Source organism: Neopelma chrysocephalum, unplaced genomic scaffold, assembly GCF_003984885.1.
Source record: "Neopelma chrysocephalum unplaced genomic scaffold, ASM398488v2 Primary Assembly neopelma1_66, whole genome shotgun sequence".
Taxonomy (NCBI): domain Eukaryota; kingdom Metazoa; phylum Chordata; class Aves; order Passeriformes; family Pipridae; genus Neopelma; species Neopelma chrysocephalum.
This window is the reverse complement of record NW_020897725.1, coordinates 4,203,623-4,231,087: the sequence shown is the minus strand read 5'-3', so window position 1 is coordinate 4,231,087 and position 27,465 is coordinate 4,203,623. Positions and strand designations below refer to the sequence as shown.

The following is a 27,465-nucleotide window of genomic DNA, read 5'->3' as shown; positions in this document are numbered from 1 at the left end:
CTGACAAACTTTAAAGCATTTTCAAGACCTAGAAACTGTCTCACAGGGGGAAATAAATTGATCAGTTCACATGCTAAGCATCTGCCAACTCTGTATTCACATTTTTCTGCACTGTTTTACTTAGCCTTTTACTGAATGATCATCATTGTGACTACTTTCACCCTCCACAAAGTAGAGTGCTACATGTGCTCAGGGAATGTCATGGGGCAACTGTTATAAAGACTTCTATTGTATGAAGTTGGGAAAATTAGCATCTCTTGCTAGACAATTCGCTGCCGAGGGGTTAGTAACATAGCAAAAGCTTGAAACATCTAGTAAGGGAAGAAAATGAACAGGGTATTCATGACTGAAATCTGTTTCCAAAAAGACATTACTTTTATTTGTTATACTTTTAAGGATTGAACTATGTCTGCATTAATAAAATCAAAGTAATGATGGGCATCTGGCTACTTTTATAAAGTTATGTCTATTTTGTAAAGCAAATGAGAAAAGACAAATGTGACAAAAGAGAAGATATATAATGAAATTGCACTGTCTGTGAAGGTCATGGCTCTGCAGATGCACCCATGATGTACTGCATCATAGCCAGTGAGAAGCTACAGTCCCTTTATGGCTCAGCACCTGCAGATCTGCACTTGATTAGGCACAGGACCTCCATGGGATTTAAGCACGGGTATAGCACTGAGGGTGCTGAGGTATAGCACTAAGGGCCTTAGGGATTCAGAACTCAGAAATGCACATGTCCACACGCACTTCCCAGGCATGGAGTTTTGTGTGGTTAGCCACTGTACTTCGGTAGGCTGTTGCTGCTGCCTGCAAAACAGGGTGACGTGAGTTACTGGTCCCACCCACCTAACAACAATCAACTGAAACTTTTCCTCCTTATGTTGAAAGATCCACATGGAGAAACCTTTCCGGGCCAGGAGCGGGTGGGGCCCCGAGTCTGCAGTCGGGCGCTCTGTATGCAGCAGGTAGGCAGAGAATTCTTTTACAATTTGCTGTTCTCCCTTACCGCACAAGCATGAAAGAAACCCAGATTAAGCTACTGCTTTGATCTTGCTAATTCTTTTTTCCTCATGTGAGTAGGTTACATGTGACTTCAATAAATGACAAAAAAGAGAGGAAAAAAAGAAATATCAATTCACAGCTTCTGTACCTGTGCAACCTTATTAAATCAAGACAATCTAGAGCAATGCTTTCCAAATAACCATGGTATTCCCTCTCTATGCGAGACATTTACTATTTTTATTATCATATGTGGTGTCAAATTGCATCTCATTAACCATTTCAGTCAGCTGAACTACAACTGCAATATACTACTTAAGACTGTATGTGAAACTAAATAGAGATGCCTACATATTCTTGTGGCTATGGTCAAGAATGTGTCATTCCATTGCTCTAGGTACTAAATAATTTTTTTAGAAAAGTGATTAAAGGCAGTGAAAGAAGCGGAAAGAAAGAAAGAAAGAATTGGAACTGCTGAATGCCCGTGTGAGATTGTTTAAAATGCTTGAGGAAAATGTATTCTTAATGGGATATGTTGATTCTGTGATCATTTTTATTAGAATTAGTTTTTAAAACGTTATATTTACCATAGGTATGTGTGCCTTAGGTGTGTTATGAGCCTGGGGAGAACAGGATAATAATGCTTGCACTGAATCAAGTGACAGTTTCAAAATATAGAAGATCATAAATTCCTGGCTGACCAAGAAAGAGCAGGAAGTGTGCTGAAGTATTCTTCCTATGATGTAGCAAGATCTTAAGCAGCTGTCTTATATTTACTGTATATCCACAAGCAAATGTGTCAGGAGATAGGAGTGGCTAAACATGGAGCTTGATGGAGCTCCAATACAAAAAGGGAGTGTAGAGGGGGTGGAAGCAGGGACAGGCTACAATGGAATAATTTAGAAACATTACCTGAGTTTGTAGGGGTAGCCTCGGGGGCTCCAAAGCCTAAATGCAGTTGAGACTTACATGGGAAGCAGAGCAAGAAGAACTTCCACTGCTGTATTAGTATAAAAAGGCTGAGCAAGAATACGTGGAACTATTGCTGAATGGAGGAGGGGATGCAGTGACAGCAGACATGGATAGAATGGAGATGTTCTAAAGTTTATTTATCATCTTTACCACCAAAATATCCCATTCCTCTGTGCTTAGGGAAAGGGTCCGAAGAGAACTTAGTGTTTAACCAGGGATTACTTGAGAGAGTTTGACGAGAAAACTCCATGGGAGCACATGGACCATGGAGTGGTCCAAGGTGCCAAAAAAACTGATTAGATGTCTCTGCAGGGTCACTCTATCAAATCAGAAGAGTAGTGGAGGTAATAGAAGGTTCTTAATAACTGGAAATAGATAAATGTTGCACCCTTCTTCAAAAAGGCCAAAGACAATCTGGGGAACTGTAAACTGATCAACATCACCTCGGTCCCCTTGGAACTTTAAGGAATGGGTCCTCTTGAAGCACATTTCTGGGCATATGAAGGAGAACATGATTGGAAACAATCACCATAGATCTACCAAGGATAAATCATGCCTGACCACCTGATTGTATTTATGATTCTATGACTGGATTTGTGGATGAGGGGAGAGAAGTGGATGTCATTTACCTCAAATTTAGCAAGGCTTTTGACATTGTCTCCAACAACATTCTTACATCTGAGTTAGGATTTTATGGTCTGTGGATGATTTGGTTCAGAAGAGGATGGTTAAATGAGTTGTTCTCTACCCAGAGAACATTTACCTGGTTTCCTAGTAGAGTACCACAGGGATCTAGATGCTAGAAAGATCCTGTTTAACATCTTCACCAGTTACCTCGAGGAGGTGGTGAAGTCCACTTTCCTCAGGTTTGCAGATGGCACCAAATTGGAGGGAACAGTGAATATGCTGTGGGCAGTGCTACTGTACAGAGGAACCTAGGCAGGCTGGAGGAATGGGCCAAGAGGAAACTTATGAAATTCAGCAAGGACAAATGAAAGTTTCTGTCACCTGGGAATGCTGAGTCCTTGCATCAATACATGCTGGGGCTGACTGGCTTTACTGCAAAGGCTCTGGGGAGTCCTGGCAGAGAGCACGCTGCTCGTGCATCAGGAGTGTGCCCTGGCAGCAAAGATGGTAACAGCATCCGGACTGTGCTAGAGAGAACACAGCCAGGAGCTTGTGAGAGGGGATTATGCTCCTGCTCAGCACCTGCTAGACCACATCTAGACACTGTGTTCTTTTGAGCTCCTCCAGAAAAGGCATTGAAAAATTGGAGCCGAGTTGTGCTGAGGCCCCCCAAGATGGTTAGAGTCAGAGCCATCTGACAGAGAGCTAAAAGAACTGGATTTATTCAGCCTGAAGAAGAAGTGGCTTCAGGTGGACCTGGTAGCAGCCTGCTAGGACCTATGAGGGAGTCTTCAAGAAGACAAAGCCAGGCTTTTCACAGTGGTAACTGGTGGGAGAACAAGAAACAGCAGGTATAAATTGAAACAAGAAATGTTCGACCTGGCAATGATGAAAAGAAAAACATGTAAAAAATAATATTGGGATTGGGTAAAATGGTTTAGTGTCAAGCACTAACAGACCATAAATCGTGAATAGTCAGACACCATTTCCTGTGTTCCTGGCTCCATCCACCTAGTACAGAAACCTAAGATACTTTACCTACCACGGTGAATTTCCATTGGCTAGCAATGAAACCTTTGATATATCCCATATTCTTAGTTATAACAAGAATATTTTTTTCTGCAAAACACAGCTGTAGTATTTCAGTTAGTGAAGGCTCAAGCCAGTGTCTGCATGGCATGGTGCAGGGCTGCATGCACCTGCCTGCCAATTTTCCTCTATGGGATAGCTTTATTTATTTGGCCTGGCCTATGGGTTAGGCTTCTTGGCAGAATTTATTAACTAGGACCTAGTACTGCAGGAACGGGTTGCACAAGCACCTGATCACACTTATGCCTGGCTGGGTCAACATCTGCTGTGCTCCTCTACTGTCCCTCTTCTGTAGTCAGCAAAGGAACTGCAACCCCAAGTCTGCTTTTTTCAACTGGCCTAGCCTTGCCCAATGTTACATTACTACATAGTGTGTAAAAGGGTTGGTTTAGTTTATTTTTTTCTGTTTAAGAAAGGATGAAGCTGGTGTGGTAGGAGAGGAGTTCCAGCCTTTCCATTTTAGAAACCTGACGCAAGGTCCTCGCTCACTTCCCTCAGCCATGCAGCCAGAGGTTGTGACAGTCACTCCTTCCTGTATGTGGAGCATCCTCCAGGATTACTCATAACTCATGGTCACCTAGAAAACCCCTAGAGTTTCAATTTAGACTTGTATTCCCCAATTTTGAACGTGCAGGAGAGTACCTGGTCTAATATGAGGCAGAACTTGATCCTGCAGCAAAGTAATGCTCCTCTTTCACCTTCTACCAGCTCTTGAGTTTCCTCCTAAAGAACAGGAAAATATCCAGTTCCTGATGGTTGTATCATTAAGGACACCTCTAAATTTTGTCTCCCAGTGGTATCAGTATGGCTAGAGGGTTTCAAAATATGGCCCCCACTCTGGCAAGCGTATTTTGGCGGCTTTTTGGGTCAGAAGATGAGATGAAGAGAAATGATTGTGCCTACCCACAGGGATGTTACTATGCCACTTCTGCATGACTGGTAGGAACTGATCTGCTGTGAGTGAGGCCAGCAGCCCTGGCCTTGAACTTCTAAAAGGTATTACTTTTAGTCAAGAAACTTGGCCTTGAATTAGTCATTAACTCTATCATTACCCATTAATGATTCTAAACCAAAAATGTTCAGCTTAATGAGTTTATTAGTATAGATCCTAAAAAGTGTAATGCTGCTTAATTTTGGGGAATATCAATTCCCAGAGAAAGAACAATTCATGTTGAGTTATATTGTGGTAAGTGAACCTGTTTGCCCAAATACTCTCATAGCACAGTAGGGGAGCAATGAAAACAAATGTGGTCCCACCCCTTCATTCGTGGATCTGAATAGTTTTCTGAAGGGCGTGTAGCAACACAGATATTTTACTGCTGGTAGCAACAAGTGGTTCTCTGGAGGAACAAATGTCAGAGAAATTGGATTACAAGAGCGCTTCTGAGTCACAGAGTCTTCTGGGATCTTCCTGCATTGGTCATTGCTCAGAGGTGAACCTGGAGTCAAACTAACAACCAGATAAATGGTTTGGAGGATTTTGCTGTTGAGGGTGAGGTTGAGGAAGTTTGGCTACTGTCTGTTTGCCTTTGCAGTGCTGTGATCCTCTGCATTGCCAGCTGATGACATGTCCACCTCTTCATACACCCAGAGGAAGACTGTGTGCAGCTGGTGCTCAGAGTGACCTGCAGGGTACGTCACTGCATAGTGTCTAATGTCTAGCATTCTCCTTAGCTTCCAGATATCATTCCTTAATTTTTAGTGTCAAGTGGGAAAGGAAACTTTCATTGCAATGGCCCTGAGTGTCTGTTGACATCTCCTGCTGTGAGGAAACGTGAACTATGATTAAGAACAGGCTGACTTCTGAAGGCAAAGTGGTTGCTGTGTCTGAAGAAAAAAGGTCTGTCAATATTCTCAAAGACATGAAACTGTGATCCATTTTGGGCATTCTGATATGCAGATGTGAGCAGCCAGGCACGGACGGCAGAGCCTTCATGTTCACTGCTTATCATTTTTGGGGAGTCCCTCCGAAGTGCATGACTAAGTTCCTCAACAACACCTGAATTCTTGGGGGATAAAGCCTGTTGCATAGCCGTGCCCTGTGTTGCAAAGGCATGGGTGATTTTAGCATCAGACATCACATGTCACTGCCTTCTGAGTTAAGGAGTTAATATGTTTCTAGAATCTCTTGTTAAACCAGCAATGCACAAGGAATAGCTCATACTACATGTGCCTATTTACAGCCTACAGGAATGGTATTGCTTCCTTTGTGCTGTTCTCTTTGTGCTAGATTTGTTTTTCTATCTGTCATAGATTTTGGGAGACTTCAGAGACTAGAACTTCTCCACCTACTCTCAGGTTTCCTACAAGCTGTGCAGGCTTGTATGCAGCAGTACCACTAATTCCTCACAACTCAGACCAGCCTGATGAAAGATAGAGTTGGAAGCAGAAATAAGCAAGATCTCTCCTATGTAAAATCATAGAATGGCTTGGGTTGGAAGTGACCTTACAGATTTAGTTCCAACCCCCATCCCATAGGCAGGGACACCTTTCACTAGACCAAATTGCTCAGAACTCCATACAACCTGACCTTGAATACTTACAGGGATGGGGCATCCACAAGTTCTCTGGCAACCTGATCCAGTGCCTCACCACCCTCACAGTGGTTCTTCCTGATATCACACAGAATTTCTTCCTGATATCTAATATAAACCTACTCTCCTTCAGTTTAAACTCATTCCCCCTTATCCTGTCACTTCATGCCCTTGCAAAAAGTCTCTCTCCAACTTTCTTGTAGGCTCGCATTTCAGGTAGTAGAAGGCCGCAATTAAGTCACCCATAACCTTCTCTTTTCTCAACCTTTCCTCATAGGAGAGGTGCTCCATCCCTCTGATCATCTTGGTGGCCCTCCTCTGGACTCGCTCCAACAGGTGTATGTCCCTCTTGTGCTGGGGACTCTAGAGCTGGATACAGCACTGCAGATGTGGCCTCCCAAGAGTGGGGTAATGGGGCAGAATCCTCTCCCTTGCCCTGCTGCCCACACTGCTCTGGGTGCAGCCCAGGACACGATTGGCTTTCTGGGCTGTGAGTGCACCTTGCCTGTTCATGTCCAGCCTCTCATCCACTGGCACCCCCAAATCCTTCTCAGCAGGACTGCTCTCAGTCTGTTCATCCCCAGCCTGTTTTTAATACCGGGGATTGCTCTGACCCAAGTGCAGCATCTTGCACCTGGTCTTGTTAAACCTCATAAGATTCCCAGGGGTCCACTTCTCAAGCTTGTCCAGGTCCCTCTGGATGGCACCCTGTCCTTCAGGTCTGTCAACTGTACCACTCAGCTCAGTGTCATCTGCAAATTTTTTGAGGGTGCACTCAAATCCTTTTGTCCATGTGATTAATGAAGCTATGAAATAACACTGGTCCCAAAACAGACCCCCGAGGGACACATACAACATTTGTCATTGATGACCACCAGGACTCGAGCCATCAACCACTGACATCTGGATGTCATAGTCCAACCAATTCTTTATTCATCTAATAGTCCACCCAGAGAATCCATCTCACTCCAATTTAAAGGATGTTGTGGGCATCCACGTCAAAGGCTTCGCAGGAGTCCAGATAAATGCATATCAGGCAATATAATTGCACAGCCAAATTAAGGAGTATTCCAACTTCTAAGTTTGAAGTTGGCCATGCTTTGCATGGATGATTCAACCAGATTACCTCCAGAGATCCCTTCCACCTCAGATTGCTCTATGATTCTAACAAAAGAAGGATTTTTTCAAGAGAAGCTGTAAATCTCTTCTCCCAGCTCTGAAGTCACCAGGGAGGTTACTGGGACTTCCTGCACAGGTCAGAGATTAGCGAAAATCCTACTCTTTCACATTTTTTTCCACTTTGTGGACTGTGAAAATCACATCAGTTATTAATATACCAATGAGCTTATTATTTCTGGCATTAGTGAAATTATATTCACCTCTGCATGCTCTAAATTTACCCCTAAATTACACATAGAAATGCCCACCCTAAAATGCATGTATAAATGAAACAAAAATTCACAACTGGCTGGGTGCCCTCTGCAGACCTTTGCTGACTTTATCGTCACTGATGACTAAACCGTAGCTACTCTTGTTTAACCTGGTGACATGAAGGCTGGATTCAGTCCTATCCCTAGTTTGCTATCCCTGGTTTGCTCTCTCTACGGCAGATGAATGAGGATGGGTTATTGTATATACAGCAGGTGCCAGGCACGTTCTCTGGCACCTTTATTTCCTCTTCTTGAGGAATTCACATACAAAGTAGATGGTGACTTGGCACTCAGAGTCGTTCCACTCTCCTGTGCTGAGCATTTCCACACAGTCCTCGTGGCCAGCTGGGTCATGAGGCTCCCCTTGCTTCCAGTTACTGTAGTTCTGCAGTGGGCTGTTGTCTGCATACACAAACTGTCCTTCTTTTTCCATGTCATTCAGCCCAATGAAGGCTCGGAAGAGACCACTGCTGGAGATGTAGTCGGCAATCAGGGCATTGGTTGCCTCATCTTTAGGCATGGCCAGTGTTCCTCCTCTGTCCCTGCAGTGGATCAAGGCTTCTCTGTAATTCTTTTCTTCTTTCACGATGTAATAGAATTTCTCATCTGTCTCCCTGATACCTGCTATTACTTTAAAGGAGAAGAAAAATTGCTTAATGGCATGTCAATGAATGCTGAAGGTGCTTCTATTCCAACATGACAGTGAGATGATTTTTAGATTAGAATTGATAAAAGGAAAAGAGGAAAAGTATTCCCAGCACTGAATTTGTGATGAACAATGAAGACATGATAAGAGAGTGATGCAACTAATGGGACTGACAAGCACCTTGCACACATTAGGACAAAACTATTCAGTCCTGGTTGGTGTGTCTCCTGTGACACTTAAGTTTTACGTCGTAGATATCTAATACTAGCCAAATTAAGGCATGCTAAATTGTCAAATAGCAATGTCTAACTCGGGATCACCTGTATTGTATATATTTGAATATAAATTGTGAAAGACTGCCCAGGGATAGAAACATAGGGATATAGATAGCTTTTCAGGCCCTTTCCATATAGAGGAAAATAAATGTGACTGCTAAAATAAGACATTTTAAATACAGCCTGATATTCAGAGCTGCTGTAGCACTATGTAGCATTGACTAGGAAGAAAATTGTGGCTGCTCAGCAGCTTTAAAAGGCAGGCCTCTCAACCAGTGTATAACCTAGTGAATTAAGCAGTGACAAGGAGCGTGCCTGGGCAGCTGGAAGTTGGCAGTCTCTGTTGATGGATTGCTGGCATGGTCCTGAGCAGTGTTTGGCCTGGGACATTTAACACTCTCCCAGGCACAGTTTAGGAGTTAGTAGACAGACACTCCTTGATAATATGTCATTCAGTTTTGTGAGATTTCTAATACAGATGAGTTCTGTGCTGGATGCCTGTGGTGACAGAGAACAGTCTCAAATGCATTTAATTTACTGGTGCAGCCCTAGTCCTGGAAGCAGTGGTGGAGCTGTCTCAAAATCTCTGATATGCCAGGAAACTCTCTGCTTTCTTTTCAGTGGGGCAGTTTGCACTGTCCACCTGACAGCACTGCCTGCAAATGTGGTTTCTTGTGTCTTTAAGGGTTGGGCCCCTGTTACAGAAAAATGATGCTTGCACTGAGGGGAGCACTAGGAATACAATGTCTGCAGCCTTCCTGGGCAGCAGACAGAGAGGTCAAGAGGTTCCTATTGTTTTTCCTGCCTCTTTGGAGTAGATTGACACAAACTTATTCCTTACATTGCCTGACTGAGCCTAAGCAGACTGACAGTGCAGAGGTGGTTAGCAAGCTGTGCCTTGTGCTTTTCATTATTCATTCTGTTGTGCTGTAGATAATTCTTAATTGGTTTTGCTTTTAGTCATCTGGTCCTTATATTCTTATAGGTATAAGACTGTCTCTCTTTTATAGGTTTTCAGAGTGCCTGGCACAGCAGGACCCTCTCTCTGGGTCATCTGTGGCTTCTGCCATAGAGAAGCAATGGTAGAAGAATAGCAATGATAACTGTTATTAAAGCCAATTAAAACCTATCAAATACATAAAGATCCTTACCATTCTTTACAAACTTGATGGATGTATTAAGACGAGCAACATTTATATTCAGTTGTCCAACAAATCTGCGGTATCTTCCACAGTCACAGACCGTGCCTGATGCAATACAAAGGGTAGAGGATTTATCTGTTTAGAAGCATTTGTGTATGTACATGGAGAGTCACCCATAGCCCACTTCCAAAGCTTCTGAAGACCTAGGCTTCACGTGTGGACAGCCAGTCTCACCTTGACCCACTGGCTGTACTTCTGTTGATCAAAGTGCTAAATATTTTGGCTCTGTATAATCCCTTGCTAACTGGCTTAAGAATCCCTGCTTTTAAAAATGTAGATAGAAGAGTTTGCCATCTTCTTTTGACCCATACCAGTGTGGGATTTGTACATCCGCTGTCCCTCTCATTATTGATTCCATGTAGCTCCAGAGATGTGGCTTGTCAGGAGGATCACTACAGCCTTACATCTGAATACCAAAGATCTACCTTTGTATCTGTAATCAGCACAGGTCCCTCAGCCTTCTAACAGAAACAGCATCCATGAAATGGGGAACTGCTGCTTTCTCAGTGAAGGAGTTTTGTGAGTATGCATAGAGGTGGGATTGGCAAAACTTTGGTAGAAGGACTATGTTAGTGAATTGCTACATGCAGCTGTGGTGCAGCAGTAAGTCAATACCAACTCAGATAATCAATAGCTTTCAAGCACTGAAGTCTCAGTTATATTGTTTTTGGGGGAGGGGTTGGGTTGTTTTGTTCTTTTTTTTTGTAAACTGAAATTTTGCTTGGTATAGATTTTGTTTGTTCTTCTGTCACTCTCAAAAGAAAATAAGTTGTTAATGGTTTCCCATTAAGAACCAAACTGGCATTGCATATGAGATCTCTTAAAAACGAACACAAGTGTAAGTTCAAGGTGGGTAACCATTCAAGGTTATTAGCACTCAGAAGAACTTTCTAACTCATCAGACTCAAATTCTCATCCTGTAGGCAAATGCATTGCATTCATTTAACAACAGATTATAATCTATTTTATTTTTTCATCCCCATATTCCTATTAGGAAACTGTTAATGAACTTAATTCCTTTGGTATTAAGAGACTTTCTTCTAGAATCCAGTATAAATGTAAACTGCTGGTCTGTCTGTGTGTTAGTTTTTGTGATAACAAACATTGCCCATTAATTTGGGTGACTTCATATTTTGTGTATGTTGGTGTATTCGTAGGCATCAGTCATGTCCCTACCCTGGTCTTATTTTGCTCAAGAAAACATTTGCAGTCTTCTCTTGTTTATTCTCATGTTTTCCCGTGGACCTCAAAATTTCCTGAAACTCCAGACAAACCAATCCTGAAATCAAAAATCCATCAGACTTGACCATTCTGCAGAGAAGGATGCATAGCATACCTGCTTTTCCTTTTTTTCCAGGAACCCCTGATAAGCCCTTGGCTCCTTTGTCACCTGAATAAAGAGGAAAATATATTCTCAGATCTCAGACAGTGCACATGTCAGGGGAGTGTATTCGAAAACCTGTTTAATAATATATTAACAGCGTGCTTCTGATAGGAAGCTCTGATGTACTGTACTGGAAGACATGCCAAGTTAAACAAACCATGATTAATTCTGGTGTATGGAAATGAGAACCCTTTAATAGCTAACTTGCTGATAACACAGGCATCTTGTGTGCTGCTGGTTCCTGGTACTACTTACTTTAAATATAAACTGCAAAACGATCCTGAGAGGCTGAAAGCACTCCAGAAATCTTGGAGAGGTGAGATCTGCGTTCTCTCATGGGCTACAGGACAGAGCCCTTCCCTGGGTTCAGTAGCTCCATGATGGACTGAGGCACCAGACAAGGCTGATGTGCACTAAGCCACTGAATTCATGTGTGCCACAGATTGTGTGTGTGGGCAGCAGTTGGCACCTGCACCTGCACAGAGGGAGGTCAGTAAGGAGCAGCATTTAATTTCAGTTGCAGTTTATGGAAATGTGAATTATTTTCATCCAACTGCTTTCCTCTTTTGTAAATCATAAAAATGATTTACAATGCTCTGCTAGTATATAAGTGGAGATGACTAGCTTTTTAAAAGATCTCGGCTGTAAATTGGAGCAGGAGCAGCTGGACTTTATATGGAATTCATGTCAGCTCTTCTTTTAAGAATTAAACCTTCAGAAGTGAAAAAATACTGCTTGCTCTCCCTTATCAATAGCCATGTTTTGATGAACTTTTTACTTTATATGGTTGTGATTTTAAAAAGAATTTACATGTTGGCTGTCATTTTAATTAGCTTTACTTGACACTGCACACTTGCAAGCTGGAATTTCAGGGTTACTTCATTAAGAACTAGAATGTTTAATTGTAGATTTAAACAGTGACTTAATGACCTTTGCTTCTGCAAATAAAGAAAATGAGAAAAACTGTAAGGGGAAAATTGTGCATTCAGATTGAGAGAGCTTGGTTTAAAGGCTCAGAGCATTGGTTTATTTTCAGATAAAGAAAAGCAATTCGTGAGATACTTCCTTTAAAATTAGTCCCTCAGACAAAATTCTTTTCTTCTCTGATACTGATGCTGGCTAGAGGCCACCAAAGGCCTATTAAAAACACTGGTTTGAGAGGCTCCCTGGAGAGAGTGTTCCACCCATTCACCAGCATACCTGGCTTGATGCACTGGTTAGAGACCACAGAGTTCCCCTGGGGATGGTGGAGTTCCTGATCAGCTTTCAAGGCAGGTCTCCTTGTGGCAGAATTAATATTCCTTCTTAAGTAGCTCTTTAGAAATACCAGAAAGAAATGCCCAAGCTTCTTCTTAAGATAAATAGAGCATAATTTCATGAAATTATTGTTCAGGCAGACTTGGAGTCTACCTTGATTTGCAAGTAGTTGTCATCCCTGCTTATATGAGTGTCTTCTTATAACTCCTAAATCCCATCCTTACCAAGATGTCCTGTGCACATGTGACCCAGAACAGTGCAGGTGACCAGGTGTGGCATCCTGAACAGCAGCAGAACATTAACTTAGGCCTTCAGTGTCCAAATCAGAGGCATAAATTTGTCTTTCTGTTTTAGAACATTCAGAGGATTTGCCTGACAAGGGCTGGATTTCTCTTTTCCTCTTTTACTGTAGAATCATGGGTTAGAGAGGACCTTTAGAGATCATCTAGTCCAACCCTCCTGCAGTGAGCAGAGACACCTTCAACTAGATCCATCAAAAATAATTGGTTTTTTAACTCATAAACCAAATTATTTTATCCAAGTAAGACAGATATAGTGCACGTGGGAAATAAAACAAGAATATCTCCATTAGCTCTCATCACCAATTTTTATGCATAACTTTATTTGGAGAGCATTGGTCACAGCCGTTATCTGATATTACTCCATCTCTAGAACTCTCACAAAACACATATTTACCTTGAGGTAAAAAAACAAGAAAACTCCTAGACCAGAGCTTACCCTTGCCACCAATTGGGCCAATTTTCCCAAGCATTCCCTGGTCACCAGCATCCCCCACTGGTCCTTTGTTTCCTAAGAGAAGAAATGAAAAGGAAATTAGTATGGATGGTTTCTGTAATTTCTTTTCCAAGGCACTGTTTAGGTATCTACTGCTGCTATTTTTCCTGAGTGTGGCCAGTCTGCATGTGTGGCAAAGTCAGAATGAGTTCAGCCCTGAGGATGTTTGTAGGAGTACAGCACAGATATCTGCTGCTGTAGGATATGACAGTAGGATGTTGCAAGGCACCTTAGTAGAACTGCTTGTTCAATGCCCAGAAATATCATATTTTCTTACAGAAAATACAAACTAAAACTGCCAGTGAATATTCAAATATTGATTTTACTTCACAGTCAAACCAGGCTGACAGCAGCTTTATTTGTTTTCATTTTTCTCCACCCCAGGCAAAAGTCTTCCCTTCTTTCTTGAGGTAAAGTCCTTGCAGCTTTGCTGGGAATCCTTCTCAAAGCAGAATTGCAAGTAGGGAGCTAGTTTTGCTGTATGTGCTTTCCCTGTCTTTAGAGCACCAAAATAACGGATGTAGTTTTTAATTGATTAGTAGTTCAAGTTCTAAAATAGCTGTCTAATGATGACAGGCCAATCTAGGGAATCTCAGTTTGCACACTGATGCTTTGTGCAAGATGCTTTGTAAATGGTAGGTTAGCTGATTCCCTTGTATCTTACCTGATGTTCATTTTAAGGTAAGAATCAAAATCATAAGAATGCATTTAAAAATGGAAAAAGTTTTTTGTTATAGCAATAATAACAGGGTGATTTTAAAGGTTCTATAAAAGTAAAAACTTTCCTGATTAGTCTTACACCACTATCAAGGAAGAAAGACCATGGATACACATTATCATCAAACTCTAAAGATAAATTAAGCTTTTGAATTGCAGTATGCAAACAAGGCTGACACCGTCACATTTGGTGCCTGCAAATGCCCTCCACAGGTCACACTGTGGATATGGGATATGTTTAATTGAGCCAAGTTCTGAAACATCTGTGACTCTGTTCTCAGCTCAGATGCTGCTTGATTAGAGGAACTTCTGTTTTCAATGTATGGCTTTGTTTGGTCTTCTGCAGAATACAGACAACTGAGACCCAATGTTATTGAGCATCCTGATGTATTACTAGGAAATAACTTTCAAAATTCAGTTTCAACTAAAGAATCATTTGAGTAGGGATCAGTAATCTTTCTGATTATACATATGATCTGGGTCTTCTGAATCACACTCATAACAGCCATATATGGTTGTCTTAAGTATCAGTAGGAATTGCTCCAAGCTCTCTTAGTATTGTTAGGTTCTCTGATTAATGTTTGACAGGATTGTGAAATCCACTGGTTCAACAGGAATGAAAAGCATTAAACATCAGCAATCATATGCACCAGTACAGTTGTGCATAATGATATTCATATACCAATAATAACCAACAAAATGTTATAGATACCTTTTGGTCCTTTTGGTCCAACCTTTCCTTGTTTGCCTACTTCTCCTCTGTCTCCTTTTTCACCTTCATCCCCTTCCAAAAAAACAGAAAATAAAACAACATGGTACATTCCTCTCAGTGCAGTAAGTACAACTATACATGCTCAGAAAGTAAAGTTCACACGGTTTTTTTCCTATTAATTTCTTTCTATTTCACACTGAAGGCACAGTAGCCATGGGATAAATTTCCAGAGAAGAGATGATGAATCTGACCATCATTAGGAAAAGCTATTAACTTTCCCTTTCAGAGAGGCTGTTACAACATGAGAATTCAACACCACCAATTTCTACTCCCACACTTTAAGCCTTATTAGCTATAAAACAGATAAATAAGCCAATCTTCCTCCGTTGGGAAACTTGTGAACACACAGACAAACTACCAGGGGAGGCAGTAGGTGTTTATTAATTGTTCCTAGTGATTCTCTTCCTAGTGACTCTGTGTTCGAGGTATGCAGATGCTTTCAAAATGGGAGGAATGTAAATATGTTGAAATATTTCTTAACATAGACCTTGACACTTAATATGGGAGAATTCTTGCCTTCAGTTTTTGACAGATAACATTTGTATGTTGATATAACAAACTTGTTTTGCAGTTACTCCAATGATTTATTTTGAAAAATCATACACAGGGTATCTGTAAGAGGCAAAATCATTGCATTTATTACAGTAGTGCAGAGATTTCTCCAAATGAGATCAAGACCCTCTTACACAGGTTCTTGTGTAGTACTGTACAAACACTTTTACTGTTGTAACAGACAGTCTCTCACTGTGCAGCTTACAGTCCAAAGGTGCAAGGCAGCAATTAGTCGGAAAGAAATATTATCTCTTTCTATAGGTAGCATACAATGTTTCTTTGCACTATGCAGGAAATTTGAGGCACAACTAAAGTTGGTTTTCTTATTTTTTTCTTCTTAGTTTTGAGCCAAATCCCAAGAAGAGATTTGCTCTCTCTCATTTTCCCCCCTGCCTTCCCCCAGGAGGTGCGGGCAGGAGACACAACTCACCTGCACCAAACAGCAGCACTGAATACAGGCAGTCTTCCAAAGCCTCTGCCCCTGTTCCCTACCCTTGTTGGCAGTAAGCCTTGCCACACAGTGGGAAGCAGTGCCACAGTCTCTTGGCTCAGCCAGGATCTCACCTGTTACTGGCAGCCAGTTGTGTCTGTGCCTGCAGCCCATAAGGGAAAAAGAGGCTGCAGTTCAGCATATGGAGAACCAGGGGAGGGAAGTCTGCCTGGATATCAGCAAAATGAGAAGTGAGGACAGAACAGCAGTATGTGACAAGACCAATAACCTGTCTCACTGAGGATGGTGCCTCCAAGCCCTGGCAGGAGGTGTTCAGGGAACTGGGTGTACTGAGGGTGACTATGACCCAGGCAGCCATTTCCAGACTCTCACAAGCAGTGGTTTAAAGGCTCACCTGAGCCAAGCACTGCATCCAGACCTCTTATGAACTAGTGATTCTTCCCTCCACCAAATAGCCTTGTGCCTTTTAAATCCATGTATACTTTTGGCCCTTATAATAAATATCCTGTGGCAAAGAGCTCAGTGATTTTTTTATGTGGTGGGAAGAAAGTACCTTCCTGTGGTTGCTTTAAGTCTGATCATTACATTGGTCTCATTTTTTTTTTTTGAGAAATACTGCCCACTCATTCCTGATTTACGTTCCTCTACTTCTGTAGTCATAGGTAGTGTGCCATGGGGCTGTTCTGTGGAGTGATACCAGATGAGAAGTGCTGCATATTAGTTTCAGCATATAAAATGTAGTTTTAGATGTTTGGCACCTTTCCATGCCAGCTGCATGAACTGAGCTGAGTCTGTCCCTTTATGCCAAAAAAACCCTTCAGTGTTGGGACTTTTTTGTGGAGAGCAGACTCAGTCTGTTGGTTAGGATACCATTTGGGGTAGAAGGTCAGTGATCCAAGCTGAGGAAGATAAAGGGCTGAACTTCAATCTGTGTTGGAGGGAGGAAGCAGTTGCTAGAGGGATAGACAAGGAGGAAATATGATGTATGTGTCGGCTGGCTCGCTCAGGCACTTTGTTTTTAACACCAGCTGCCACAGGACAAAGTAGGAAGAGAAAAGGCTATAAGCAGTCAGCAATAGAAATTTTAAACATCTCTATTTTCACTGGGTCTTAAAAATACTGTAAAACTTAGTATGTATTTCCAAAAGCCAAGCTCCTTAAATATCCCGCTGAAGCTGTGGATCTGAGACTGAAGCTGATGGAAGGATCAGCCTGCTTTTACTGGCTTCTAGTCCTGCTGAGAAGGACTTGAGGGTGCTGGTGAATGAGAGGCTGGGTATGAGCTGGCAATGTGCACTTGCAGCCCAGAAAGCCAACTGTGTCCTGGGGTGCATCCAAGGCAGCATGACCAGCAGGGTGAGGGATGTGATTCTGCCCCTCTCCTTTGCTCTGGTGAGACCCCACCTTGGGTACTACATCCAGCTCTGGGGTCCCCAGCACAGGAAGGACATGGACCTGTTGGAGCAAGTCAGAGGAGGGCCACCAGGATGATCAGAGCGATGGAGCACCTCTCCTATGAGGAAATGTTGAGAGAATTTGGTTCATTCAGCCAGAAAAAGAGAAGGCTCTGAGTGACCTAATTGCTGCCAGTACCTGAAGGAAGACTACAAGAAAGATGGAGAAGACTATTTACAAGAGCATGTAGTGACAGGACAAGGGGAAATGAATTTAAACTGAAGGAGAGTAGGTTTAGAGTAGATATGAGGAAGAAATGCTGTACTGTGAGTGTGGTGAGGCACAGGATTGGGTTGCCCAGAGAAGCTGTAGATGCCCCATCCCTGGCAGTGTTTAAGGCCAGGTTGGAACTCTGAGCAATTTGGCCTAGTAAAAGGTGTCCTTGCCTACAGCAGGGTGATTGGAACTAGATCATCTTTAAAGGTCCCTTCCAACCCATTCTATGATTCTACTGGTCATCAAACAGCAGAGCTAGAGAATGTATAGTTTAATTTTACTGTTGACCTCAGTGGACAAGATATTGTCCTTTCCAAATCTGTCTGTGAAACCCCTGAGAAAAGTGTAAAAGTCACTTCTCAGTAGCTCAGAAATTCAGAAAAGGTTCCCAGAGGCTGACATAGAGCTTGTGAAATGAAATTCTGGGAGGAGGTTAAGAGCCAATATGGTCATGAAACGCATACAGGGGGGAAATTGTGTGATAATAGAAAGGAAGCAGGGCATGATTCAAAGGCTGGAAAAGCTGGGTGAATCTTGACTATAAATACAATATGGGGATATTTAACAAATGGACTACATTCTCTGACAAGAGAGAATTGTGGGAGGCTTTTCAGGTCCAACCTTTCCCTGTGCAATTAATTGCTTTGTGTAAGATAGGTTGTAATTCTGGGTCTGGTATAGAAGCTTTGTTTCTTTGGAGTTTCTTTGGCCTATGAGAAGCAAACCTGCTGACCTTTCAAACCAGGGCTTGTGACCCTGGCAGTCCTCATCATCTCTCAGGCTGGTTAATTACATTCCCTGTGGCCTGCAGGCTGCTCTGTGGGGTTAAAGGCTCCAGAAGGACTCTTGTTTGCTGCAGAAGAAAGACCTCTGTGCAAGATGCCTTTTCATTTTTTTTCTTTTTTTAAGAAACCTTGCTAAGACAGTTAATCCTAGAAATAGAGCCCAAAAAAAGAAAGCCAATATAAAAGCGGAGAAGCTGTGATTACTTTCCAAAGATGTTTTATTCCTATCTCAGTTTCAACATTTCAAGCCGTTGAAAGCTACATGACTTTTTCTGAGAGACACTGGAGTAAGCTTTTCACACATGGAACTTCTGCAGATGAAGGTTGTCCTGTATGGACCATCAGATTGAGAGCCGACAGGTAAAAGGAATGATAGGTGTTGGAAAGTTTGTTTTGGAGATTTTGAGAAGTTATGGAAGGGCCTCAACTTTTATTATTTATACCTTGTATAGTCCAAATTTTTGCTTAAACCATCCAAAAGCCTAAGGGAGAGGGAAGTAAGATCTATCACCTTGGCATAAAGCAGCCTTCCACATTCTGTCTTAGTTTCCCTATCCAGAAAAATGGGAAGAAAAATAATTTGTCTGTAAAGGAGAGTAATCCTGCTTTTCTCCCCATGTCATCTGAGAATAGGTAGGCCATTACAAAACAAGGTTAGACAAAAACCAGTATTAGTTAGTGGTAACATCTCATTGTTAATTTAAGACTGGATTAAGCCCAGTGCTTGCTAATATGGTGTTAGAATGTTTTGTGTCCTCCTTTAGCTGTTGTTGTGTGCAGTGATCTCAAATTTTGGCACGAAACTTGAACTCTTGTGTTGTGCTCCCCTCTTGTGGTCTCGCTATGATTTGCAACCAAGTAGGAGGGGCTGACTGTTCTGGGCAGAGGTTGAGTTGGCTTCCTTTCTAATTTATAATAACTATTCCTCCCTTTCCTCTGGGGCTTCACATGGAAAAGCCATCCCATTGTATTAGCCCCTTTTTTTTTGTTTGTTTTTTGATTATCCAGAAAAAAAATCTGTCCTGCTAGTACTCTGGGCTGGGTTTTTGAATTCTGTACTACTATGCTTTGTGCAATGTGATTTTTCTGACCCTTGACCTCATATGCTTGTAATCTATACCTAGAGGATCATCTCTCCTTTGTGCTGCTTTATACTCGTGGCAGTGTCTTGTTAAATTTTAATCTAATTAGGAGATTGTCACCTTAAAACTGTGGTTGCAAGGATGTCAGATAATGCACTGCATTGGCATTTGAAGCATGGGTGAAGAAGCACTTGAAATCAGTAACTGAAGTAAGACCATTTCTCAACCTTGTTAGTATTCCCTCAAGTTGATTTGTTTCTTCTGTGTTACAGATTTAAAATACCAGATTACTGAAATGAACACCTGAAGCAGTAAATTACTAGACTCTTCCATTTTGAGACTGTACAAGACAAAAGAAAAGCAGAAGCCATAAATAGAAAGTGACTTTTGCTGCCATTAGAAAATTCTAATTATAATTGAGAGGGAACAACAGACCTTCTTTCTCCTATAAACAAGCTCAGGAAAATGTTAAAGGTCTAATCACCAGCAGGATTTTTAGGCAGTTGAAAGGGGCTCAGTCTTTTTAGGACTTTCACTAAAGAACACAGTGTTGAGAGGTTACATTTGGTAAGAATTTAAGTAGTAAGATTTTACTGACCTTCAAGTGGCTTAGATTTCCCTGCTGAATCTTTTGTAGGCAATTTATTTGGTTTGTATTCATGAACTGAGGATGTTTTCTGGTTCATATATATTGTTCACATATATCTAATGACTCTACAAATCTTGTGATCAAGGGCTGACCCTGTTTTTTGGAGAACCAGGGGGTAATTCCCAGAGGTTACAGAGCCCGCGTTTATCAATAGAGGCAGCCCTGCATCAGGGTGATAACACATCTGCAGGCTGCCTAAGGGCTAATGCCAGGAGGAGACTCCTATCTGGGCTTATGCATGTGTATCTCTCTCAGCCCATAGTCTGTTCTCTTGGAGCTCTGCTCAGATTCCCTGGGTCCATGCAGGAACACTTCGTTAGGTGTGCTGGCAAGCTATGGCCTCAGTTCCTGTCTTCTGAGCAAAACCACTACAGAAATGTTAATGCTCTCTCATCCTCTCTTTGGCAGCTATATCTTCCTCCACACTCCAGGGCATGCCCACCCTTCCAAATGAAACACCACTTATCCTGGGCTACAGTGCAGGTGTCCTCCTACATCAGATACTCTGAAATGAAAAAAAAGCCCACTACCAGCCAAAAAGTCCTTGAGAAGCCCTGGGCCATGACTAATCTGCTATGAGGGGGGAAGGATGGTTAATCTTGATTAGTATACCACATGGGTGCTTTACACAGCTTACCTTGCACACATTTAGCATTGCTGGGCATAGCCAATGTCCCCTCACAAAGGTTTTGTATGGAATTTGTTACGTGCTTTTACCATCTGACCATGTGTGACACAGTTCTGCTGAGCAACGTTTCATGCTCTTAATCCCACCAGAGGCGCCAGAGGCACCAGAGGGAGAGACCTTCCCCATCTCCAGAGAGAGTGTGAGGAGTGCAGGTGATTTCTGCCTGCCTTGGGTGTTAAACTAAAGGGATAAGGAAATGTGCATAATTCTGAAGCCTTGAGAACCCTGTGGGAGCAACTGAATGCCTTGCCCTCCTGGAAGAACCTTGCAGGTAGCCACAGGATTAGCTCTGCAGCCTGGGGCATCAACTGACCCTGAGCAGGGAGAACCTTTGCAGCACTTATGCATGCACAATAGCTCCTGAGAGAGTTTGTCACCAGAGGGAGTCACAGACTTTAATAAGCAAACACGTCCCAGTTTGTATTTCCAATGTATGAGCGCGTCACAGTTACGTCAATGGAGAGACTCAAGATTTCCTCTAATTTCACTTTCAGTGTCTTTTAGATCCTTAGCAAATTTCCATGACAGTGTGCATTCTTGCTTTTACACTATACATGGCTAGTGAGGACAGGATTTCTTGATATCATCTGCCTATCTGACATGATGTCCTCTTCCCTGTCCTTCCTCCTCGCTTCAGCTTCCAGCGCTGTCCTGCACACCTCCCTCCCTTCTGCCTGATGTTGAGCGCTCTCTTGACCCTGTGTTGAAGGAATTCAACTCCCTTAACAGAGGAATATTGATAAGGCAAATACACATTTTTAGTGAGTGAGCTGAATCAGCCCAGTGAAAAGTACAGTGAGTAAATAGCTGAGCCAGCACAAGGTGAAGGTGGGGCCACGTGGTCAGAGTGTAAGGAGATAATGTTTGGCCTCCCTTTTTGGTAGAAAGCCTGAAAGTTGAGTGCAGCTGTAGTGGGAAACTGCACCCATGGCCACTCTCCCAGGTGTCCTGCAGGAACATACAGGGCTCCCACGTATTCCTCCATTCTTAGACGTGTTGTCTTTTTTCACCCAGGTCCAAACTAGACAACAGGATCTCTTCCCTTGTGAAATAGAATCTTCAAGAAAAATTGAATTCTCTGCTTGCTTTTCTACTTGTAAACATCCGTTGACTTCAGTAGGAATACCCTCCACTCCTATTGCATTGCATGAGTCATACCCAAGCCTTCAGGAGGCTCAGTGAACCTCTGCTGACTTGTACTATTTGAAGCTGGGGGCTTTTGTGCATGAGTGGAACATACATTATTTCTTTAATAACACAGAAATAATTTAAATTATCCATGGTTCTCCTTTTACCTGATCTGCTTGATTTAATTTTCCCAGCCTGTTTCCCTGCCATTCTGGCATGGTCTCAGAGACTCATGAATTATTTTGGCTTCAGGGAAGAATCAGACTGCCATTGGTAAGAAATACAGACCCACTATCTTTTGAATTTATGTATTTAAGCCCCCACATACATGCTTTGTAGCTCAGGCTGATAAATGTCAGAAATTTAATGTACACTAAAATGAGGAATTTTAAAAGCCATGAAAAAAAGAATTATGTGTTAAAATTAAAGGGCTCTTCAGATCAAACTTGAGGCACCAAGAGGGAAGTTTAGCTATAGTTTTGAACAGCTTATAGGATGTGGTAAAGCATTTTATATTTTCGGAAGGAAATGTGCAAAAGAGCATATCTGGTTTCTGAGAGAGTTTGAGATTTTCCAGGAGTGAAATTGCGTAAGCACAATTAAAGTTGAGAGATGGACAGCTATACTGGAGACCACAGTAAATGCTATTTTGAGGCACCAGCCAATGTCAAAGAGTTTATAAGCATCGCTTGTCAGAAATAATGATAAGGAAACATCTAAATTGCTGTGGAAAACTCCCAGTACTCTTCAGATTTCATCTCATTTCAGTTTCTCAACCTGGATCTGATTCAAGACCTTCAAAGTTTCTGTGTCTGGATTTCAAAGGAAATGAGCTGGGACCTGGGACAGACAGCAGGGTCTAGAGCCAGCCTTCTGAAGCGCTGAGCTCCCATGAATCCATGTGAAATCAGCTTCCACAGAGCCCCCGCCCCAGTCATCTTCTCCCCCTGCTCACATTTTTAATGGGAGTTTAGGAGTCAAAGCTCTGGGTTCTCTGCTTATTTTTACCCTCATGTTCTTGCTTATTGATTTACTCAGAACAGGTTAAATCCCATCTCATCTATGTCAGCCCACTTAAAATTTCCTTTATAGGTTAGACAAAACTGAGCTTGCGGTCTCTAGGCAAGAGCAAGCTGGAAGAAAGAACAGAGCCCAGGGGAGCAGAGCCTGGTGTTCCTGATGCTGCCAGGGCATAGACCAACAACTGGTGCCTTTGCTCTAACTGTGTTAGCTGCTGCCTCCCCAGAGTCCCAGATCTTTTCTCAGCAGCAGGAACAGCTGGCCTGTTTCCAGGCTTGGAAGGGTAGAAAGCAAGCAATAGGGCCATGACTAGTTTTGCTAGGCCAAGCATCTGGCTGCCTTGGAAATTTCATGGTTTTGTTTGTGCTTGATCTTGTTCTCTTTGGACCCAAGAAGTGAATGAAGTACAGAACTTGGCCTTTATTGCCCCAGTTGCTCAGCTGTGGATCAGCATTACCTAGTGTAAGTTTTCAGCCCAGTTCCTGTGCCACAACAACCCAGCTAGGACCAAGTTGTTCCTAACATCTCAGATTCAGATCAAACACCAAAAATCACTAGTTAGGAACACTGAAAATCTGTACTGTTTGTTTGTTTATTTTATTCCTTGGGTATTTCAATAAGAATCCTAGCAAATGCCTCACACTGCCATGTAAGCCAGACTGTTGTGTACCTCAAAAGCTTTTTCAGGAAGATAGCACTAGACAGCCATTGCAGTGGGGCTATTTTCATTGAAAATAATCCCCTCTTTTTGAGAAGAGATCTGAGTGTTGCCTAGAAAAGGAAACTGGGAGAAGATTGCCTGTCTCTTATTCTTTTTTTTTTTTATTTTTCCGTTTTTCTGGAGTGCCTATTTAGCAAATTTCTTTGCATAATTCTTTGCAAACAGACTTCAATTTTCATTTGCTTGCACCAATAAGGGAAAACAGAAGATGGATGGCGGGGTCTGCAGGCGCCTGGTGATCATCGCGTGAACCACCAGAGGTCAGGCTGAAACTCCTGATGGTTTGTCACGCTGAGCAGTTTAACTCGGACCCACTTCTGTCGTTGCTATACCAACTGCAAAGGCTGACAGGACATTTACTACATTCCTTTTGTTTCTGGGAGACTGCAATCTTCGAGAGTATTTTCTAGCTCTTGGTGTTATACACGATGGCCTCTCGTTTTGCCTCATGCTTTTTGGGAGCTGGTGGGAGTGTCATAAGTGGTTTGAAGGCTTTCCCGATAATTAGCCTGGAATTACCCTTTTTTTTTTCATCCCGTCACTCATGTCATACTTCTCTTGGGACATCTCAGTTATGAGCATACCAAATAATATATTTTTGAAGGGGAAGAATATGGCTTGCACAAAGTAACTTGGATGAGTTACCTGGGGATTACATGTGGACAAAGTGGCCTATTTTCACGGCACTAATGACCCTTCTTAAACAGGTGGTTTTCAGGGTGAGCATGTGGAGAGGTTGGGAGCTTGCTCTTGTAGCAACTGTGAATGCCTAGATGATGAAGTGGGAAATGCAGCCCTCAATAGTGCAAGCAATAAAGGGTTATAAATTCTGAGCCTCTTCAAACAAACTCACTTCTCCCTCAGCTTTCTACTCTCCTCTGGGCTGTGTGATGGAAATGGCAGTATTGCTGTTGCATAGAACCAGGAACCATCACACTCGTAGCACATAGACTGGACCTAGCCTACAGGACAATTTGTACCTTGCACTGGGATAGGTGAGGTGGAACAGTGTGGGAAGTCTTAACAGCTATTGAATATCTTTTAATTCCTTTGACTTCTGGTTGCTTTGGACCATTAGACACTTCCATGTTGTCATGGAAGGAGGAAGTTGCCACAACAGGAATCTGGCCTGTGGTAGTAGAAAAAGCTGGCCAACATACTGAGTGACCTCAGCACCTCTGTCTTGTGGGAGCACCACCATGTTTTACCATAGCTGGAATGCTGAGCAGAGAGAGGGGAGGGGGTGAAACTTGTGCCAGGTGGGTCAAATCCCATTTTTGTGAGAACAGTGGACAAAGGGACACAACAAGTGTAGCACAGGAAATAAAACCTATAGCAGCAAAAGTCAGAGGCTTGTCCACTACTGAGGTTAGAGTTTAAGCAGCAAACTGATGCCTGTGGCTGTGGTCATAAGCTTGGATCATGTGCTCTGAGTTCATAGACATAAGATGAATGGACGAAAACTGGCAGCAGGACAGACTTTCTTCTGCCATATTAGGTCAGCATGTTTCATACTTGACTACAAGGGATGCCTGAGGAGTAATAGGGTAGTTCATACACTCAACCTGCTTGGTCTTTAGTTGCCCAGATGACTGGTAGTTAAAACAACTAGTGCCACTGAGAGCTACTTGTAACTGTCCTGGATGAGCTCAACTCTGGTAGGAACTGAAATTAATCTATAGGATTATATCACATAGTCTGCAAAATAGTATTTAATGACCTAGAGTGGATGAGAGCCAGTAATTTGGAGGTGATTTATTTGATACTCCTTCTACCAGTCATGTATCTTGGGCATAGTAATGTAAAGTAGTAGTGCGGGCTATGCCAATATGTTAGTTGTCTCATCTTGTGTCTTGGTATCAGCCAGGAGGCAGTAGGACTGCTAATGACTAAATTCTGACTTTCTCAGTACCACACTTACAAAGAACCATAATACCTAACCTTCAAATGCTCTCTATACAAGCTAGACCACAGAAACCAGCCAGAGTCCCAGCTACTCTGTGTTTTCACGAGACCACCTCATTAGCCTTGTGACTTGTTAAACAGAATCCTGTCAAACTTTGTTCTCCAGCCTGCCATTATTTAGATACTAAATAAACCAACTCCCACTAGCTCCCTTGGGGATCATTAAATCTCTCTGCATTTATGCTGTGGCAGCAAAAGTTTAAGCTTGGATTGTAATCATAAAGAAATTAACTTGCTGATTAAAAATGGTCCTTTAAGCAACATGCATTTGAATAATCCATCATAAAAACAAATGAGTCTATAGCAGTGCTCTTGATTTGATAATCTTTTTTATGCTTTAAATTTACATCAGTTGCACTTTTTTTTCTTCTCAGTCTCTAGCCCATAGAAAAATACAATGAATTACTAGAAAGAAAGCAATAGTTTGAACTGCAATAGCCATTGTGTGGAATATATATTTTAGATCTGTTAGTACAAGATAGATTTGTATGTCATGAACCTGAATTTTTTGCTAAGATACCCTCCAGGCAATTCCAGCAACATTAATTGTGTTACAGAAAAGCTAAGTTAATGCAGAAAATTTGGTTTCTCGTATTTCCAAAGTGTTTTGAAAATAAAAAACCTGTATATGCCAGGGCTGATCCAGTTCTTCTTGAAATCTCTAGCTAAGGTCCTGTTTAATTCAACAAGAGCTACTGGATCAGCTACTGATGAGTGCAGCAGAGATGTGTTTACAAGTAAACATTTGGAAATAAAGATGGTTCGGTCATTTTAAATATTGCATACCTCTCTCTGTCTATAAGTGCAAAGCAGACAATTAGCAGTTCACAATAGGTACCTACTTTTAGACAAGTTCCTCAGTTTGTATCTGTACTGGTTGTGTGATGAACACAAAAAGTTAAGAGAAGATTTATGTGGCTGGAGAAAGATGCAAAAGGACACCTCTAACTTATATGAAAATATGTGACACTTACTGAAACTGAAGAAAAGCAAATTTAAATATCTTTGCTTCATCATTTTCCCCCATTACAGTTCCACTTTCCTAGATGTTTGTACAGTCCACAATAATTCACCTCTTTCCTGCCCAGCCCATGCCACAAGCCCTCCATGTCTCTAATTTTTAAAAAAATCAGCCTTTATCATACTGGTCTCCGCATTAGCAACCTGATAATTCCTCACCTTTTGGTCCAGGTAAAATTGTGTGTGTTGAGCAGACATCTGTTGTAGGTCGATTGTCAACATCAAAACCAAAAATCTGAACCTGGAAGACAAAAAGCATTACAAGGGTCCCGTATTTTCTTAGCTGTTGTTCTTGCTTGCTGCTCATCCTTGCAGCTTCTCAGGAAATGCCTTTCGTTGTTACTGTCTTAAGAAATGCAGCTGACTCAAAAATAAATGCTTCACTAACTGGAGCAGTGGAAAGATTGGGAGCTACATGGAAGAACAGCTAAATAAAGTGAAGAAAGAAGTTTGATGATGCTGTAGTTATTTCTGTCCTGCACATTATCCAGGATATTTATTTAACACTGACAGCTGTTTATTCCAATTTATCTCTTATCTGTGAGATGTTTAGCTACATTTGCTGTGGAAAATTTCTTCAACATTTGAGAATATCTCTTTTGTAATATTTTTTCCTTTCAGCACTGATTCTTTATGCCCAGCTTTTCACTTACTCAAGAGACAAAAGACTTTTGTACGGTATCCAAGTGTGTACTAATTAGTTATAGGATACTTTTGGCAGGTTGTGCGCTGAAAGTAATGCAGACTCCACATAACATGTAGAGATACTTTTCCAAAAAAGCTTTCCTCCAAGGGGACTGTTAGTGACTACAGATGAGCTGCCAGTTCACTGTGGGTGGAAATCACTGGTGCTATTTCACACCCTTTGGGTGCCATGTACCCACAGTCCCCAGAGTGGCAAATGAAAAGTTTGTGTGATCAATAAGTGTTTTAGCCCCAAACCCACAAGTGATGGTTTTATGCTTATAGATAACTTCACAATGCTTGTTCCAAGCCCAGATTACATTGGTAGACACAGTACAGAAAGG

General features: G+C 42.0%; 1 protein-coding gene across 1 annotated transcript; it reads right to left on the bottom strand.

Moving 5' to 3' along the window:
- Positions 1 to 6,488: 6,488 nt before the first annotated feature.
- COLEC10 (collectin subfamily member 10) lies at positions 6,489 to 27,040 on the bottom strand. Its single transcript, XM_027684474.1, has 6 exons — positions 26,597 to 27,040; positions 14,646 to 14,717; positions 13,160 to 13,231; positions 11,117 to 11,170; positions 9,730 to 9,825; positions 6,489 to 8,287 (listed from the first exon to the last, which is right to left on the bottom strand). Exons 1-6 carry the CDS (start codon positions 26,742 to 26,744, stop codon positions 7,896 to 7,898), a joined length of 834 nt encoding a protein of 277 aa, XP_027540275.1. The 5' UTR covers positions 26,745 to 27,040; the 3' UTR covers positions 6,489 to 7,895.
- Between the last annotated feature and the right edge of the window lie 425 nt (positions 27,041 to 27,465).